This window comes from Myotis lucifugus, unplaced genomic scaffold, assembly GCF_000147115.1.
Source record: "Myotis lucifugus unplaced genomic scaffold, Myoluc2.0 scaffold_393, whole genome shotgun sequence".
Classification (NCBI taxonomy): domain Eukaryota; kingdom Metazoa; phylum Chordata; class Mammalia; order Chiroptera; family Vespertilionidae; genus Myotis; species Myotis lucifugus.
In genome coordinates, this window is record NW_005871441.1 from 746,340 (window position 1) to 765,385 (window position 19,046).

The following is a 19,046-nucleotide window of genomic DNA, read 5'->3' on the forward strand; positions in this document are numbered from 1 at the left end:
CTGGTGCGCCTGGCAGGGCTCCGGGGAACCTGTGAGCGGACACAGGGAACCCAGGAGGAAGGAGCTCCGATATGGAAGAGGGAAGAGGAGCTCACAGGGTGTCCGGGGAAGAGCGAGGGAAGGGACAGGCGGAGAGCGGGGAGAGTCCTGGGTCCTGGGACGCTAGGAGGGCATTTCTGGGAGACAGTGGCCCACCTGCCAGGGGCTGCCCAACAGTCAAGAAAGGTGAGGACCGGGGAGACTGAGGCAAAAGTCACCAGACACTTGGGGCAAGTCCCAATTGTGAAGGTGGGGGCTTGTCTGACCACCCGCCCCCAGCCCCTATGCCTTCAGTTAGGGAAGCCCACGACTTTTATCCTGTTTCCAGCTATGTCTGGCTTGGAAATAAAGAGCCCCAAATATGATGTCATAAAGCAACTGCAACTTTATAATCCTCACAGTTCATGGAATCAACAGGTCAGGGCGGCTTAACTTGTCTCTCCTCCTTGCTGACTGGGTCTCATCAGGGGAGACCCAAAAGCTTGGTGCCTGGGCTGGAGACCCTTGAAGGCTCTGCTCAGCTGGGACTACTGAGCCGAACAACTACCTGTGGCCTCTCCATGGAGCTAAACAGCATGTCCCTGGGTTCCCGGAGGAAGCGACCAGAGAGGCAGCATTTCAAGAGGCCAAAGTGGAAGCTGCACAGCCGTTTATGGCCTGGTTTCTGAAGTTACACAATGTCACTTCTGCTACCACGCCCCTGTTTCCCGCCCCCCCTCCCCAGATTCCAGGGGGGAGTTCACAGACCCCACCTCCTGATGGGGGGTGGCAAGAATGGAAAATAGAAGCTGTCACGCTCCATTTTACAGATGGGAAAATACAGGTCTAGAGAAATGAAGTTACTCCCTCGGTGGCAAAATGAGCATGTGACCCAGGACTTTTCAGACTTGTGCTTATTTCCTTGAGAGTCATGTGAGGGGCAGGGAGGTCAGGGAGCGTCCGTCTGGCCACACTCAGCAAAGGTGAGTGTGCCCAGGCTTGAGCAGAGGTCTGTCCCCTGCTCCCAGAAGCATGGACCAGAGAAGGTTGACCCTGACCACCTCCTGTTTCTCACCGCCTCATCCACAAAGGATCTGAGGCAGCAAAAACAAATGGATAAATACAAACAAACAAAGAAGTCCCACGTTAAAATAGAGAAAACATAAATACCCAATAAGAAAGTTCCACACTTGAGTAGTCAATAAAATGCAGACGTGCAGGTCATCCAGTCATATACAGTCACTATTTCCAAGCTACATGGTGGACTCTGGGCTTCCTGGTGGCCAAAGAGAAAAGGGAAACTGGATTAGTTACATGATTTTCAAGGAAACATTCGAGGAAAGCAAGGCATGTCCAGATCATTATTCTCAAAGAACATTTTTACACTCTGGGAAGTCTTCCCTGATCACTTCTTTTGTTCTCGCCAGATCTGCCAGGTAGTGACCAAGTCTGTGTCCTCCAAGCTGGAACCTTATTTCCAGACAATGCCAGGTGAGTGCTAGATGGGGTCGAGGAGACCGAGGTAGAAGGGGTTGAGGGGTAGGGAGATAGGAAGAATGTGATGGAGCCTGGGCCTGGGTGTGAAACAGATTATTTTCATTTTCACATGGCAGTTGACATTGGATCCCTATTGGGCCAGGTCCTGTGGCAAGTCCAGAAGGGAGGTGGAAAAACACCCACTCATTCTCCTATCCCCACAACCAAACGCCCTCAGCTCTCTGAGGCCAGACACACATACTGTCCTGAGATCTGAGACTGATCACTTTGCCTCTCTGGGCCTCAGTTTCCGTATCTTTAAAACGGAGACAATTCTCTCTGTCCCCAAGTGCGTGGCAAACTGTGAAGAGCCACAGTAGGTGGGGGAGGACTCCCCTGGCCGAGAGCTCACCGTGTGCCTTGCACCCGGTAGAATTGTCTCTCCATGTCCTCACCACACCCCACTGAGTTTGCATATTCTCCCAATTTTACCACGAGGAATCTGAGACTCAGAAAGGAGCCGTGACTTGCCCTGGACTCCCTCCCTGGAAGCTGGTGTGGCAAACATGTGGCTTATGCCCACTGATGATGCTTTACCTTGCTCCAGGCACCACCCAGCCCCTCCAGGGACAGAGCCCATCCTGGGGATGTGCAGTGCAGTTGCAATGTCCAGGGTTTGGCCTCGCCAGGCAGGAAAAATATGTTGGGTTTGAGTCCCAGTTCTGTGCCATCTTGCCTTGGACAGGCTGCCATTTCTGAGCCTCTAACATAGGAAGAAAGGAGGGACCGGTGTTTACTTAATTTGTACTGTTTACTGCTGGGAAGCAGAGAAACCTTCAGACCCGAGCCAGCCGGAGCTCAGCCTAGGATATTATTTATGCTAATATCGGTGCCTTCTGTGTTTGAGCCCCAATATGTACAGGGCATAGGGCATAGACCTTCTTCTCATTTAGTCCTTCAGCACCGTGAGCCACTGCTATCACCCCACTCTACAAATGACAAAAAGTGACTCAGAGAAGCAATAGGACATGGCCAAGGTCTTACAGAGTTTGATGCAAGCCCAGGTCTCTCTGCTCCTTTACCCTGTGTTTTAGCTTCATCGAGGGGCTGTTGGAAGAAGGGGGAAGATGATGGCTGTGAATGTGGGGTGTGGATTCATTTTCTTTTAAAGGGAGTTCCGGGTGGGCTCCCTGGAGGAGGTGGAAATGGAACAAGCACTACAGTTCTTAATTCAACTTTAGGGGATACTGACCCTGCATCAAACGCCCCAAAGACGCTGCCATAGGGAGCCAGCTCATAGTCTGTCTTCTTTCCCTCTAGTGACAGCCAAAATAGATAAGGTGGCCGGGATCGATTACTCACTGTTGGCACCACCGATAGCCACGACTGAAACCCTGGATGGGCAGCTGAAGGTGAGACTTACACCAACAATCATATACCCTCACTCCTGGGGCTCCCCATCATCCTGGGAAACAAACCTTACAAGACTCCACCCTTTCCTCTCTTCCTCAACCACCTGCATCCGAATCTTCTCCCTGCTCAGGCACATGGGCCTCCTGTCATTCCTGGAACACACTCGGCCTGCTCTATCCCTGGCCTGGCCCTGGCCACTCCTTCTGCCCAGAGACCCCCCGGCTCTCCCTTCCTTCCTTCAAGTCTCTACTCAAATATCCTCTCTCCCTGGAGACGCCTTCTCAGACCAGTGTCACTGACTAGCTCCTTCCTCCTGCCCCATATCTGCTTTATTTCTCTCAGCAGCATTTATTACTAACACGCACATACAAACACACACAGTCACTCACTTGGATTGAAAGAGAAGGGGCTGTGACTGCTTTGTTCGTTACTGTGTGTGCAGCACCTAGAACTGTGCTTGGCATATAGTAGGTGCTCAATAAGTGTTTATTGAATGGGTGGATGCTATGGAAGACACCAATTGATGTTCTCTCACATCGTTGTTCCCTCTCTTTCTCTCTCTCTCCCCTTCCCCTCTTTCTAAAATCAATGAGCATATCCTCAGGTGAGGATTTAAAAAAACAAAAAGAAATATGACCATTTTGTCATATTTGCCTCTGACTTTTTAAAAAATGAAACACTGTAGACATAAATAGCTCAGGCCCTCTTGGGCCCCCTCTCCAAACCTGCCATCCCACCCTCCTGAATTAATCACACTGAGGACGTCGGTGTGTGTCCTTCCTGCCTACGTGTGTCTGTAATTCTTACACAGTTGTTTTGTAGGCCTTTAAATTTTACATAAATAGTATCTGACCATATGTACTCATCTACAATTTGCTTCTTTATAACTCAACATTATTATTTTTTAGCTAAATAGATTATTTGCTTTTGCAGTGTGTTGCTAAATTGCTCTTCAGAAACCTATCCTATCTAATAAAAGGGTAATATGCAAATTAACCATCACTCTGTCACAAAGATGGCGGCACCCAGTCCTCTCAGCCCCGCCGGAGTCCCTGCTGCGGGACCCGGGCAGCGTGAGTGGCCTGGTGGAATGCTTGTTTCGTCGCCACGATGATGAGGCAAGTGTTCCACCCCAGCCACGGAGGGCCTCTGGGCAGTGGGCACGGAGAGGCGGGGGGAGGGTGTGCAAGAGTCAGCCAATCAATGATTCTCATCATTGATGTTTCTATGTCTCTCTCCCTCTCCCTTCCTCTCTGAAATCAATAAAAATATATTACAAATAAAATAAAGTACAAGTATACTCACAACAGTTCACCTCTCTCTTTGAAATTGCTGCTAACTTGATGGATGAAAAAACAAACAGAACTCATTGTTCATTTAGTAGAATTTCTGTGCTTCCTGGCAAGGTTGAGGCAGAGCCAATGGGATGGTAGGGAGTGTGCTGCGGGACCCCTGGTGCCCGGGGTTCCATTCCGGCTCTGCCACTTACCCAAGTGACCTGGGCCAGCCTCTCCACCTCCCTGTGCCTCAGTGTGGGCTCCTGTGAAATGAGCATGATCACACCTACCTCACAGGGTTGGTGGGAAGAGCAGGTGGACCGTGGCACCCAGGAGACGTTTGGTGCTATTGTTACTTTCTGGCCACGGCTTTCTCCTCTGCGAACGCATGATTGGTATCCTCAATGCATTTTTCCTGGAATGAACATGTTGAATGATAATGCCTGAAGGATGCCCAGGCTCACTCTGTCGCCTCCACCCCCAGGGGGAGTTCTTCAGCCTGGCCCACCGCAGCCCCCCTCCCTTCGCCCCACCGGCGCTGGCCATACCCATGGACCATGACCACATGGTGTACCTGGGCATCTCTGACTATTTCTTCAATACGGCTGGGCTTGTGTACCAACAGGCTGGAGTTCTGAACCTGACCCTCAAGGATGACATGGTACGTCCGGGCCGGGGGTGGGTGTGGGAAGAGCAGCAGACAGTCTGGATTTGAGTCTGTTCACTTTGGGGAGACCAAGGTCTGGACCTGAGTCAGCCAGACCTGAGTTCGAATATTGATTGGCCCCTCTTTTCCCACTGGGTCACCTTCGGCCGGTTCCTCCACCTCTCAGAATCTCAGTTCCCTCATCTGTAAAACACCAATAACAGTATCTACCTCCAAAGGGGGTGATGAGGATTAAGTGAGATAGAAATGCATGGGAAGCACTCAGCGCAGGCTTGGCAGTGGGAGCACTCGGTGAGTGCTCCTAGTGACAGCCAGCACTGAGACCTTGCTTTATGCCAGGCTCTGTAATCCAGTCTCAGCATCATGTCACCATGATTGTCCTCCTCCTCATTGTCTCTATATAGTCATGGCTGAGTCCCGCTCTAGGACTCAGTTTACCCATCGGTAAAATGAAGAGATGGCCATCCTCTCCAGGTCTAGGTGCAACCTGATCCAACCAGTCACCAACCACATGGGCTTCCTCCTGTGCCTCTCCTGGAAGAGATGTCATATTCTCCCTCCCTGCAGAGGGACCACAGGGATGCTGAGGCCCCGCCTACCCCCTGTGGAAATAAATGAAGACCACCGAATGAGAACTCTGTAGGGCAAGGGGGTCAGCCACCACTTGCATTTGGCAAAGACTCAGAGGCAGGCAGGGGGTGGGAAAGCTTCCTAGTGAGAGAAAGGGAGGGCTTCAATACATGAATTTGGGGGTGAGGGGGACACGAAGGTGTGCGCTTACGGAGCTTGTCAGGTGGGGAAGCTGGGTGTGGGTTAATAGAAGCTGGGCATCCTATACGATTGGTTTAAGAGCATATTTGACTTTTGGGGGCAAAAAACATTGGGCAGCTGGCAGTCAGGGAGCCGGTCCTGACTGTCCTGGGTTGGTTGCTGCAGAAGCCCTGGATCATTGTTCCACTGTCCTATAGGTCTGGCCATTGTGTTTGTATATTCCATCCCTCACTCTCATATGGAATTTGCCCCCTAATCTAGAACATAATTCCCCAGAATCTTTGTTTCTTCTCTTCTCTTGCTATAGATTCCAAAGAAATCCAAATTCCGACTGACAACCAAGTACTTTGGAACCCTCATACCCCAGGTAAGAAAAGGCCTGCCTCCCCCCTACTCCCACCCCCGCTGTCAGCCCAGGGGTGCTGGGAGGACAGGGCTCTGCTGAGCGGCCTGACGAGAGCCCCCTCCAGATCCAGGAGTAGTCCAGCCTGAAAGGGTAGCAGTAATTTGCAAAGTCCATCCCAAACAGAAAGGCTCAGGTGTGAGAGTGGCTGTGTGCTGGGGGCCCTGGGCTGGGTATCCAGCCAGAAAGACCATATCCCTGCCTTCCCGGGGCTCCAGTCTAGTGGAGAGAGAAAACGATTAGTCGGGCACCCAACACAATAAAAAAAGAAATGCAGACTGTGATAAGTGAAGCCAACAGGTTGATAAGGTCGTTAGACAAGGGGGCTAAAGAAAGCCTCTGTTTCAAACAGCTCAGCTGCCATAACCAAACGCCAGACTGGGTGGCTTAAACATCAGGAATTTACCTCTCACAGTTCTGGTCCAAGATCGAGGTGGCAGCTGGGTCTGTTTCTGATGAAGGCTCTCTTCCTGGCTGGTAGATGGCTGCCTTCTTGCAGGGTCCTCAGATGGCCTTTCCTGTGAGCACTTACAGAGAGGGGGAGCTCTCTGGGGTCTCTTTTTACAGGACACTAATTCTATCAGAGCAAGGCCCCACCCTGATGACTTCATTCAGTTGCAATTACTGTACTTCCTTAAGGCCCGTCTCCAAATACAGCCACACTGGGGATTAGGAATTCAATATACTATATGAATTTGGGCATGAGGGGGACACAAGTGTTTAGTCCTAACAGCCTCTTCAGTGGTGATACTTGAAGGTGTGACTGATAGGGTAGCTAAGGGAATTGTCTTGAAGCTTAATTTGCGTAACAATCGCATTATTTTTACTCAGACTTTGAGTTTACCTGGGGAGGATTGCAGGCCAGCAGAGATGAGGTGTCACCAAATCCCTCCTCATTCCCCCTTGAAGCCACCACTGCTTTCTGAGGAGGTGCCATTTGATCTAAGACCTGAGGGAAGGGAAAGAGCCAAGCTGGGAAAGAATGGAGGGACAAGCATTCAGGGAGAGGGAACAGAGAGTGCAAAGGGTCTTGGGAAAACAGCAGGTCCTATTTGCACAACAGGAGTCCCAGGTGGCTGGCACTGGAGGTGTGTAGAGTGGGGTTGGCAGGGTTTCAGCTGCCAGATCATGCGGTCTCAGGGTTTAGTCAAAATGCACTGGGAAGACATTGGAGGTGTTTATGCAGGGCCAGGACAAGACAGGATTTAGAAACATTTAAGTAAAAGTGTCCCTTTTGTTGGTTGTCCCCACCGGGGGCTGCAGTTGGCCAAGATGTTCCCCAACATGAGCATGCAGTTCCTCGTCAGAGTCTCTTCTCCACCGCACCTCACTGTGTCCCCCGCTGGCCTTGCCTGCACCCCGGTCCTGGAGGCCCAGGCCTTCGCTGTCCTCCCGAACTCCTCCTTGGCCCCTCTCTTCCTGCTTGGCATGGTAAGCTGTTCCAGGGTGTGGGCAGATGGGGAGCCCTGGACAGGGCTGAGAGCACGCCCTCGGGGTCAGGGGACCGTGTGAATCCTACCCAGATTCAAACCTGGACTCTGTAGCTGCAGGGCTGTGACCAGAGCCATTACACTAACTGCTTTGGGCTCCTGCAGGCACTCATTCACTCAATTATTCATTCGTCATTGGTTTGAAGTATGTGTACTGTTTCTGATTCATTCACTCCTATCTTCAGTCATTTATGCATTTGTGTATTGTTCATTCATTTATTCATTCAATTATTCATTAGATTGCTAACTTGAAATATGCTATATCTCTTCTGGTTTATACATGCATTATTATTCATTTATTCATTTACTTATACCCTTGTCCAATTGATCATTCATTTGTATATTTGTTCTTTCATTCATTATGTATTCATCCACACATATCTTTGTTTATGCCTTCATTGGTATGTTCAATCCCTCACTTATTCAAGTTTTTATTCCATTGTTGATTTGTGCACTCACTCATGTGATCACTGTGTCGCGCCGTGAACTTTCGGAGGCACCCACTCTGGCCGCTGGGGGTGAGGCCAGACTTTCTCCCACCAGGAGGCACTCACAGGCCGCAGCAGGTCTGCGCAGTCTCAAGCTGAGACCCATTTCCCCCACTTTGCAGATTAAATGGGTTCTCACAGAGTCGCTGAGGCAGGAAGCTCGGTTTTCTAACTCACCAAATATTTGTTGAATGAATAAATGAATGAATGGCTGTGAGAATAGGGCTGGCCTATGGCCTGACTCACAAGTAGCTTGGGAACTCAGACACGGACTCAGAAGCTGGGGAGAAAATGGTACTTGGTCCCAGCCCAGGACTCATCAACAAGGAGGAAGTAAAAGGGAGGCCACCCCCCACCCCCACCCCAAGCTGACCCTCCCAGCCGTGGAGGCCTTCCAGAGCCCCCAGGCCTTGGGCCAGCACCTCACCTCCTGGGTTGTTGTTTTGCAGAGCGCGAACGCTTCTGTGGAGGTCGGCGCCATGTCCGACAGGCTTGTGGGAGAACTCAGCTTGGACAAGTAAGTGGACCTGTGGGTCAGGGGGAGGGAGCTGCCCATTCATTCGTGGGGTCCATGGGCTAGCAATGACCTTACAGTGTGCCAAGTACTATGCCATTGCTTTTCCGTTCACCCATCACATTGAAGCTTCAAACAGTGTGCAGAGGGCACAATGTTCCCATTTCACAGACAGTGAAATCAACACTCAGAGACGAAGTGACTTGCCCAAGGCCACACGGCGTAGGGTAACCAGCCATCTCAGTTTGCCCGGAGTGTCCCAGTTGGGGCACTGAAAGTCCCTCGTCTCAGGCACCTCTCAGTTGTGGGCCAACTCATGGCTGATGCCACTCCACACTGAACCACAGCAGCCCCCGCCACCCCACACCCCCGGCCTTCCTTGGCACTTGGAAAACCCACTTCAACTTCTTCACCCCTATCCTTGGGACCCTGTCAGCCCTCCCCCGCTGGGAGACTGGGGTCCATGTGCTGGGTTGAATCCCGGCAGAGGAGGTGTGTGAGCGTGGTGTCTGACGTCCAGGCACCTGCATTGGAAGCGCAGCTCGCCGTGGTAAGCAACAAACTTTCCAAACTTCGGCGTCCCTGACTGTAAAATAAGCCCAAGAATTGCTCCTTCACAGCAGCATTGTCGTGAGGATGAAATGAGGCACTAATATGTGTTGATGTGTTTGGAGCACTTCAAGGGATAAAAATAATTGCTCGATAAGTAAAAGGGAGACACAGAAAAAAGAGAAATGCAGAAATTGGAGGAGAGACAGAGAAAGAGAGACATTCAGAGAGAGGGACACACACACAAGGAAAGAGACATCAAGAAAGAGAGACGGAGCGTGAGAGACAGAGAGACAGGCAGATGGGGAGACACATAAGAGAGACACAAAAGGAGGAAGAGGGAGGATAGAGGTGACACAAAGAAAAAGACACCCGGAGAGAGTAAATGCCGTGGCCCCAACATTTAGACCTGGCATCAACCTCTTACTCACACTCACGCTGGTTAAACTGAGTCCTGACCCAGGCTCCTGCCCATGTCCTCCTTCACCCTGGCACGGAGGTGTCCTTCTTCACCTTGGCATGGGTCCCTGAGGCCTCTATGCTGCTCATTTCTGTGACATCCTTCTGAGAAGAGTTACTGCTTTGGGAACAGGTGGGTTTAATGTTCCTTGAAGCTCCCGTGGGCCTCTCAGATAGAGGAGCCGGAGAGGACGCAGCTGGGTGGTGGCTGAGCACAGACTTTCTGAAATAACCTACAGGACTGGGGTCCGGGGCTCCTAAGTCTTGGTGAACAAGAGTGAGTTTTCAAACTTTGTAGGTAATGGAGACAAGAGTGTTGGCCTCCGGGGGACTTATTAGAAATTCTGCTTTGCTCATTGTTGGCTGTGTGGCCTCAGGCAGGTTGTTTGACCTCTCTGAGTGTCAGTTTTCTCATCTGCAACATGCCAGTGCGATGGCCCTTGCCTCTTGGAGTCTTGCAGGAATTCATTGGGACAAAGTACTCAACAGGGTGAATGATAGGGGTTTCAATAAACGGCCATTTATTTCTCCCTTTCTCTGAGATCACATTTAAAATGCCATAAAGGCTGTAAAGAAGAAATAGTTGATTGGCTCAGGCAATTGAAAAGTCCAAGGGTTTCAGGCCAGGGTGGATCCAGGTGCTTAAGTAATGTCCTTGGGACTCTGACTCCCTCGTCTCTTGGCTCTGCTATCCCCTACGCTGGCTTCATTTTCCAGAAGGCTATCGCCAAGTGGTGACAGAAATGGTCACCAGCAGCTTCCTGATTTCCCTGGAGAAAAAAGAACATCTCATTGCCAATATTTCCAGCTGAGACCACCTCTCCTTGGGCCAGCCATGAGCCACAGGGCCAACCCTGAAGCAATCACTGCGGCCAGGGAGGTGGAACCTGCCCCTTGGCCAGCCCACCCCCAGCTCAGCACTGACAGTGTAGAGAATGGGTGGTTTCCCCAAAGGAAAAACCGGGGGGCTGTGACCAGAGGAAGGGGGATGAACCAGAGTGGCCCTTCCTCCCCAGTAACTGAATTCTCATATGAGTCAGGCAAATGGTGTCTCAGCCGCCCCTCCCCTTCTCACAGGCTGCTCCTGGAACTGAAGCACTCAGACATCGGCCCCTTCTCGGTGAGTCTGAGGCCCTTGGAGGCTCCTTCCTTCCCCTGATCTTGAGATAATGGTCCTGAAGACCACTGGGCTCATGGCATCATTTCAGGAGGCCACTGGTCATTTGCATACAATTTGCATGTGAGGTAATGATGGGAGGAGCTTTGTGGGCCTTGGGCAGGTCACTTTCCTTTCGGAACTTCAACCCTTCCCCACAAGTCAGGGATAATCCTTCCCACTTGAGCTAATATGGTGAGGCTCCATTGGAGTTAAATGTGCACAATCTGGTATAGAAAATCTGCCCAGTAAATGTTTGTTGAATGAACAAGTGAATTACTTTGCCGAGCACCTGCTATAGGGCAGGCGCTGCTCCAGGTGTTGGGATATGCTCATGAGGAAGACAGGGAAGCCACCCCTTCTAGAGCTTCACATCATAGCGGGAAAGCAGACAATACGAAAGGAAGATTACTTCAGTCAAGATCAGCGCTATGAAAAACAAAACAGAAGTGGGGTAGACAGTGATGAGACGGTTGAGGGTTAGACAGTGTGACCAGGGAAAGCCTCTCTGAGGAGGTGATATCTGGGCTGAGGGAGGCAGCAGGGGGAAGATCTGCCGCAGGCAGAAGAAATAGCAGGGACAAAGGCCCCGGGGCTGGCTCACCCGGGGCTTCTGGGCTAGAGCAGATGGTGTTTGAAGGGCAGTGAGGAGCAATGAACTGTTTCATACAGAGTGACATGACCTGATTTGTACCTTGATGAAAGTTGCCCCGGGCTGGGAGTAGGAGAATGGAGTCTAGGGACAAGGTTAGACCACATTAATAAATGGGGAGATGGGTACATTTGTCCATGTGAAGATGAGGCCAGCAAGAAAGAGAAAGATGATAGATTGGGGACATGTACTTTGGAAGTAAGGTCAGACAAAACCTTTTTTAAAATTTTGTAAAATATGTTTTTATTGACTTTAGAGAGAGAGAGGAAGGGAGAGATAGGTAGAAACATAAATATTGATTGGCTGCCTCCTGCACGCCCCTCACTGGGGATCCAGCCTGCAACCCGTGACCTCTTGGTTCGTGGGTCGTCACTCAACCACTGAGCCACACTGGTCAGGCCAGGCAAAGCTTGATGAGAGATATGATGTATGGGGTGAGGGAAAGGGCATTGAAGAATGACACCTAGATTTTTGGCTTGAGCAGCTGGGTAAGTGGCAAAGTCACTGAGATGGAGAAGGGCAGGTGGGAGGGAGAGGAGCAGGGTTCTCACCAGCCCAGGTAGATGATGCCACTACCTGGAATCCCTGACCATCATTAAGTAGACTCACCCCTCCTCCCTCGTCCAAGGAGGGCCCTGCTGGTGAGCTGCCCACGTAAGTAGCAGCTCAAATGCTCTTCAACAGCTGCCCTGAGTGAGCATCACCCTGGTGACTCCCATTAGACGCCACAGCATGCGGATTCTGTCCACAGCGCCTTACTACGCGTGGCCTCTTGGTGAACCCCTGGAGAACATTTCCTTGGATCTCCTGCCCTGCCGGGGTTCTTGTCCCAGCATCAAGAAGGGTTCAGGAATCTGGAAAAGGGGCTGTGCATAAATGGAATCCAGAGACTAATAAAGTGTCCGGAGACGAGATATAATTTTGAAAGGCATTGGGGGTCAGAGGGCCTTCAGCTAAAGAAACTGAAGACTCCCTCCTTGTCTAGAACCCTTGCTTTTATTAACACAATTTGTCCTAAGGCAAGGTGGAGATAATACACTTCAAAGGGTAAGGTTTCAAAGGGTACAGAAGCATTGTCAGTTTGGGGGAATTAGCCTATGGCTGTCCAGTTGTTTGGCCAGTAGGAGGCAATAACATGTAGATTAAGATGCCCTTTTTTTTTTTTAAATATATTTTATTGATTTTTTACAGAGAGGAAGGGAGAGAGATAGAGAGTTAGAAACATCGATGAGAGAGAAACATCGACCAACTGCCTCCTGCACATCTCCCACTGGGGATGTGCCCGCAACCCAGGTACATGCCCTTGACGGGAATCGAACCCGGGACCCTTCAATCCGCAGGCCGACGCTCTATCCACTGAGCCAAACCAGTTTCGGCAAGATGCCCTTTAACTGGCAGCCACAATCAGTTTCCTATTCAGGTTTGGGGAAATGCCTTTAGCCATTCTCAACAGGTGACTCCATGTGTGACTCAACCCTGTTGAGTCCCCAAGTCTCATCAACCTTTTGATGAAACTCTTAAAAATTATGACATGCTGGAATTGGTCTACGGCACTGCCCCAGTACCCCCACCAAGTGGGTGCAACCCCCAAGTCAGACCGTCCCAATGTCCCTCCAAATCCGATGGAACTCCAACCAGCCCTTCCCATCTGATGAGAGATGACAACAACAACAACAAAAGGCTCAAAGCTACCTCACTGTATTCTCATGGCATCACTGGTGCTGAGGCACCACAGTGTGATGACTCAGTGGGCAACCAACTGCTGCTTCTGCAGAAAATAAAAATGTTAAGTTCCTAGATTCATGGGAAGAAGGGCACCGTGTTTGATGAGCCCAGAGAATTACAGCCTGGGAGAGGAGACTCAATTGTTCCAGAAACAAAAATGTGCATAATTACAAGTTGTAAATGTCACCACTGCAGGCAATGCTCTTGAGGGTGTTACATTATAGTTGACTTTTTTTTTTCATTGCAAAAGCAAAACATATACATTATAGAACAATCAGAACCTACAGGTTTACAAAAGAAAGAAAATAAAAACCATTTCCTAATTTCCCCATTAACTAATAATTTGAAGTATATCCTTCCTCGCCTTTTGCTATGTGTATCCAATAACAAAATGTAATTCTGTGGTTTCCACAGCCCACTTTCCTTACTCGAAAAATATCATAAATATGTGATTATAATTATACTTCTACACTGTCATGCATAACAATTGTGTAGTTTCCTAGCATCAAAGTGCCACCATGTCCTCCAGATGGCTCCCCAAGTGTGGACATGTAGGCTGTTTTTTAAACAATTGTTATTACAGTATAGTTGACATGCAATATTATATTAGTTTTCAGGTGTACAACACAGTGACTTGACATTTCTATTCCTTACAATGTGATCACCACACTAAGTCCAGTAACCATCTGTCACTGTGCCTACTTACCACACTATAAGTGACTATATCCCCCTTCACCATTTTCACCCATCCCTCCATCCCCCTCCCCTCTGGCGACCACACATATACGTGAACTCATGCTGTATTGTCTTTATCTGTCTGAGTTATTTACCCTCCAGGTCCATCCATGTTGTCACAAATGGCAGAATTTCATTCTTTTTTTTTGTTGTTTTTACTGCTGAGTAGTATTCCATTGTTTTTGTTACATTCATCACTCTTTGAGCATCCTTGCATCTGTTTCTGCCCACATCCTTGTCACTTCCTCAGGATAAATGCCTTAGAGGCATGCTTGCAGCCCACCAAACACACACATTTGTGAGGCTTTTGATGAACATCGCTGAATAACCCTGGGACAGGTTGAGCCAGTGTGCCCTCTAGCCCGCATTTTCACATTTAAATACTCTCTGCCTTGCACCTTATAGTCCAGAGCAGTGATGGCGAACCTTTTGAGCTCGGCGTGCCAGCATTTTGAAAAACCCTAACTTAACTCTGGTACCGTGTCACATATAGAAATTTTTTGATATTTGCAACCATAGTAAAACAAAGACATATTTTTATATTATTTTATATATTTAAATGCCATTTAATAAAGAAAAATCAACCAAAAAAATGAGCTCGCGTGTCACCTCTGACACGCGTGTCGTAGGTTCGCCATCACTGGCCTAGAACTTGCGTTGCCACTGGAACCTTTAGAGTTAGAGACCACTTCCATGACCTTGACCGAGCTGCAGAGTTTTCACATCACTGGGGTCCATCTCTCGGCCTTTTCCAACTGGGAGGTGCCCTGCGTGGGAGGGAGGGTGATGGAAGACCGCGCTGCCTGCATGCCCTGACGTGGGTGCCGTCCTCCTTCTGGTTTCCAGGTTGAGTTGCTGCAGGCCATCATGAACTACATTGTGCCCACTACTGTGCTTCCCAAGGTTAACGGTAAGGAGCTTTGCAGAAACACCTGAGGTTTAGTCCTGGGAGAAGTAGTAGGGATAGTTCTTAGAGCCGCCTAACACCTGGCTCCATTTGTGGGGGCTGAGGGGTGGTCACCTCAACTGAACCTCAGATGGCACCTGGCCCAGATTCGGAATGAAGAAAACGGAACTCGGCGTGGGTGGCATTCTTACTAGGTGCCCATCTGATCCTTATGAGGTGGGGGATTATTAATATCTCCTGCTTTCATGGGAGGAGGTCAGAGAAGTTAAATGACCAGGCCACAGAGCAGGTGAGAGGAGGAGCTTGGGTTTCATGCCACCTCTGAAGCCAGAGCCCTTGGCCTTTCTCCAACTCTGGGAGGAAGGCCAGGGGAGAAGGGTCCCAGCGAAGGTCTTATGCTCACCACACTGGTGAGCCTGCCGCTAACCTTGGCGTAGCCAGGGGCGACGGTACACAGAGAGGCCCACATAGCATGTGATTAGACTATTAAAAATAATAAATGAAGGCAACAAATTATTATATAGAGTCTGACTCATCCTCACACCTTGACACATGTAGCTTCATAATGACCTAGGAGACCAGGTTTGAATTTAGCATCGTCCTGAGTTCCAGTTCAGAACGTGGTGGTGTCAGAGAGCTGACCCCTGGCCACCGCCCATCTCTGATTTTATCCTAAACATTGAGGGGCTTCCTGCAACCACAAGTAGATACCCCCAATCACATGTCCACAGGCCGTCCACACCCGTGTGAGCAGCGCCCCCTGGTTGCCACCCAGGCCTGGTGCCCACTAGCAGGGTGCTCACCCTCAGCAGGGGGATCATGGTCAGGACGCCTGCTCAGGTCCTGGACGTGAGCTTGGGTGATGGGGCGGGAATGCGCGGGTCCCAGGTCTCTCTCCAGCCCAGGGAGGCCGCCCACCTGGCCCCATCTCCTCCCGTCTCCTCCCTGATCCTTTCCTGAACCTCCATTGCAGAGAGGCTGCAGAAAGGCTACCCTCTCCCGCTGCCCACCCACGTCCAGCTCTTCAACCTGGTGCTTCAGCCTTACCAGGTGAGTCCCAAAGGTCTCTTTTCACCCGGTCTCCACCACAACGCAACTGGTGCTGAAAAGCTTTCCCTATGCAAGCCCCGTGCCACGCACTTTCTACCCTTACAGCACCCCGGAAGGTGGGCGCTCTTGATAAACAGAGAAGGAAGCCCAAGACTCAGAAATGCCACGTGGCTATTTAATGAAGTCCAGATCCGAAGCCAGGCCCCTGCATATATTTTTTAATTGATTTTCTTAGAGAGGAAGAGAGAGAGAGTGAGAGAGAGAGGGACATGGATGTGAGAAACATTGATTGGTTGCCTCCCATATGCACCCCAACCAGGGAGCCAATCTGTAACCTGGGCATGTGTCCTGACCAGGAATCGAACCAGCGACTTTTCGAACCAACTGAGCCACACCAGCCAGGGCCAGGTCCCTGCTTTTAACTGTTGGCTGCATCATTCGCACCTGACACCTGGTAAAAATGCAACTCCCTCGGTGCCATAGAGCCTCGGCGGCTGCATTTAATTATTGTTGCATGCCTCTTCTTTTGCATCGGTGTCATTCCACGCCTGTGGGTATGAAGCCTGGTCAGTGGCTGGCGAATTCAGATACCAGTCCGGGCCACCTCCTCCTGCCCTTCTCCCAGCCTGACTCCCAGCAGCATCGGGCACTCTTTACCCCTTTCTTGGGAGCAGTCTTCTTAGCGTCAAAGAGCCCCCTCTCCCTGTTTGCCAGCTGCCTCTCCCTAGGGCCTTTCAGTCTCCTTCGCTGCTTCCTGCTTCCCCTTCCTTCCCACAGGGAGTTCCCCGGGCTCCTGCCCAGGCTCTGCCTTCCCCACTATGGGCTTTCCCTGGTCACGGCCATCAGCTCAGGCTCAGCACCCCGAGGCCCGAGCCTGTCCCAGCGAAGCTGATCGCTCTGCAACAAACCATCGCCTCCTGTTGCCCTCCTTACCTTAGTCAATGTCTTTCCTGATAGCCTCATGGCCCCATGGGAACCCCCATCACCCAGATTCCTTGCCCTCCCTCATTCCCAACATCCAAGCAACCCCCAACTCTTTAGACTAGGGAACTAATAGGGTGAAGAGAATGGAGAAACGTAGATGAGAGAGCAGAGAAAACACATCTCCTATTTGCCCACCTTTCCCCAAGCTCATCCTTAAAAGAAATAATGACCCCATGGCACCATTTTATTTCTTCATCTGTGAAAGTTCTGAGTAAAGGGCAGGAAGGAACAGGGAAGTGGGTTGGCAACCTTGGCTGGACCAAGGGCTCCCTTGAGCTGCCATGAGGCCGGGGTGACAAATGAAGGCCCCGGAGCTGCCTGGGGGTCTGCACCTCTGAGAGCTGCCGACACAGTCAGGGGCGCTGTGATGTGCAGACCCCAGAGGCGCGACCCCGAGTGCCCCCTCACTCCTGCCTTTCCGTCAGCGTCAGCGCCACTCTGCCCTCTCCCAAAGTTCTCTTCTAACCACCCGGCAGTCCCACCCTCACCACGGGGGTGCTCTTCCAGCTGTTGACAGCATTGTGTCTCTTCCTAGAACTTCCTGCTGTTTGGAGCAGATGTTCTCTACAACTGAAGTCGCCATCGGTGCGGGGGCTGTCAGCACACCAGCCGCGGAGGGGTTGTCAACACTGTTCCCGACAGGCCTGTGGGCCACCTTTCTCCAGGCGCCCCCTCTAGCTCTTGACCCAGAGACCCTTGTGAACGTCTCTGAACTCAGGTTTAGAAATGACCTAAGCATGGAGAGCCGTGTTGCTTGGGAAAGTGTGTGCTGTGTATTTTGGGGATTATGAGCTTCTTTCAAAAGCTAAGCCTGCCCAGACATTTCCGCCAGGAATTGCATTTCAGTTGTGTAACCACAATATGTCTCTTTGTGCTTCACACACACACACACACACACACACACGAACGAAAAAGAGAAACACCTGGGTTTTTTAAATGTGGAATTCTGTGTGATGGTATTTCTTGTTTTATGTCCATTCATTCATTCATTGGCTGTACCCAGCATGGCCTGAGGCATCAGTCTACAGCACAGATGCAGTCACCTCTTCATTTTTCTAGTTACTACCTTGGGCCCCCACATGCCTCTGTTAGCAAAAAGCGCCATTGTTCCCCTTTGGACACTGGCTAAGAGTCCAAAGGGAGTCTTGCTTTCTCATGTCAGAGTGCTGTGTAGATGGGTCCGCTGGGCTGTTGTTCCTGCCACTGCCACCTGGTGTCGCTGTTGAACAGCTATCCTGCAAAGCCTGTTTTCCCTGCCCCACACTTGGGCCCAAGGATGATGGATCCCTTAATCCAGTGGTTCTCAACCTTCCTAATGCCGCGACCCTTTAACACAGTTCCTCATGTTGTGGTGACCCCCAACCATAAAATTATTTTCGTTGCTACTTCATAACTGTAATTTTGCTACTGTTATAAATCATAATGTTAATATATGATATGCAGGATGTATTTTCATTGTTACCAATTGAACATAATTAAAGCATAGTGATTAATCTCAAAAACAATATGTAATTATATATGTGTTTTCCGATGGTCTTAGGCGACCCCTGTGAAAGGGTCGTTCAACCCCCAAAGGGGTCGCGACCCACAGGTTGAGAACCGCTGCCTGTGCTCTCCTCTCCTGCTCAGCCCTTGGGCCCAAAGTAGAACTGGGCCAGGGGACAGAGGCCGTTGAAGGTTTCAGTCGATCGCATTTTCAGCTGCAATTAGCCGTTCCCCATGACCTTCCAGGCTGGCGTGGAAGCCGGGTCACCAGTCCAGACCGTCCTTGAACTCTTCGTGAGCCTCCTCCGGGGCTTCAGGATAGCTCCTGCCATGGAACAGCAGGTGTGGCTGTCTCAGGCCATCAGATGGGCTCTAACAGCATTTTATTTCAAGTTGATTGAGCGTTTCTGGAAGGCCTCTTTGAGTTGCTGACATCTGGTCTGAGACCAGGAGGGTGAGGAAGAGTTTGAAGCAGTCAGTGGGGTGCGGGGCGACATGACCAGGGTTAGCTTTTAAAATGTTTTCTTGTGACTTCTGACAGCATTGGAGGGGCAAGAGTGGAAGGGGGTGGGCACAAGTTAGGAATCTGTTGTTCAGGCTTCATCCAGGCTGGCGATAATAAAAACAGACAAAAGCGTTTGTCCTGATGAAAAAGCGGATAAAAGGTGTTTTTAAAGAAAAATGTACACACTTCTGCTAACACCATCAATCCTCTGACAAATGGAGGTAGAGGCTCTGGGGCCACAGGGGAAGGGAGGGTCATTGATCAAACACAGCACAGGAACGATTTTATTTAATCCCACGACACTCTCACCCCCCAAAGTGGG

At 50.4% G+C, this 19,046-nt stretch overlaps 1 protein-coding gene across 1 annotated transcript in view; it reads left to right on the plus strand.

Moving 5' to 3' along the window:
* Nucleotides 1-18,142, plus strand: part of BPI (bactericidal/permeability-increasing protein) — a 29,195-nt gene extending 11,053 nt beyond the window's left edge. The window contains exons 5-14 of the mRNA XM_023743473.1: nucleotides 1,446-1,509; nucleotides 2,815-2,906; nucleotides 4,669-4,845; nucleotides 5,930-5,989; nucleotides 7,289-7,456; nucleotides 8,453-8,520; nucleotides 10,603-10,645; nucleotides 14,640-14,703; nucleotides 15,674-15,750; nucleotides 17,270-18,142. Coding sequence (XP_023599241.1) covers nucleotides 1,446-1,509; nucleotides 2,815-2,906; nucleotides 4,669-4,845; nucleotides 5,930-5,989; nucleotides 7,289-7,456; nucleotides 8,453-8,520; nucleotides 10,603-10,645; nucleotides 14,640-14,703; nucleotides 15,674-15,750; nucleotides 17,270-17,308 — 852 coding nt within the window. The 3' untranslated portion in view covers nucleotides 17,309-18,142. The remainder of the gene's footprint in view (nucleotides 1-1,445; nucleotides 1,510-2,814; nucleotides 2,907-4,668; nucleotides 4,846-5,929; nucleotides 5,990-7,288; nucleotides 7,457-8,452; nucleotides 8,521-10,602; nucleotides 10,646-14,639; nucleotides 14,704-15,673; nucleotides 15,751-17,269) is intronic.
* The last annotated feature ends 904 nt before the right edge of the window (nucleotides 18,143-19,046 follow it).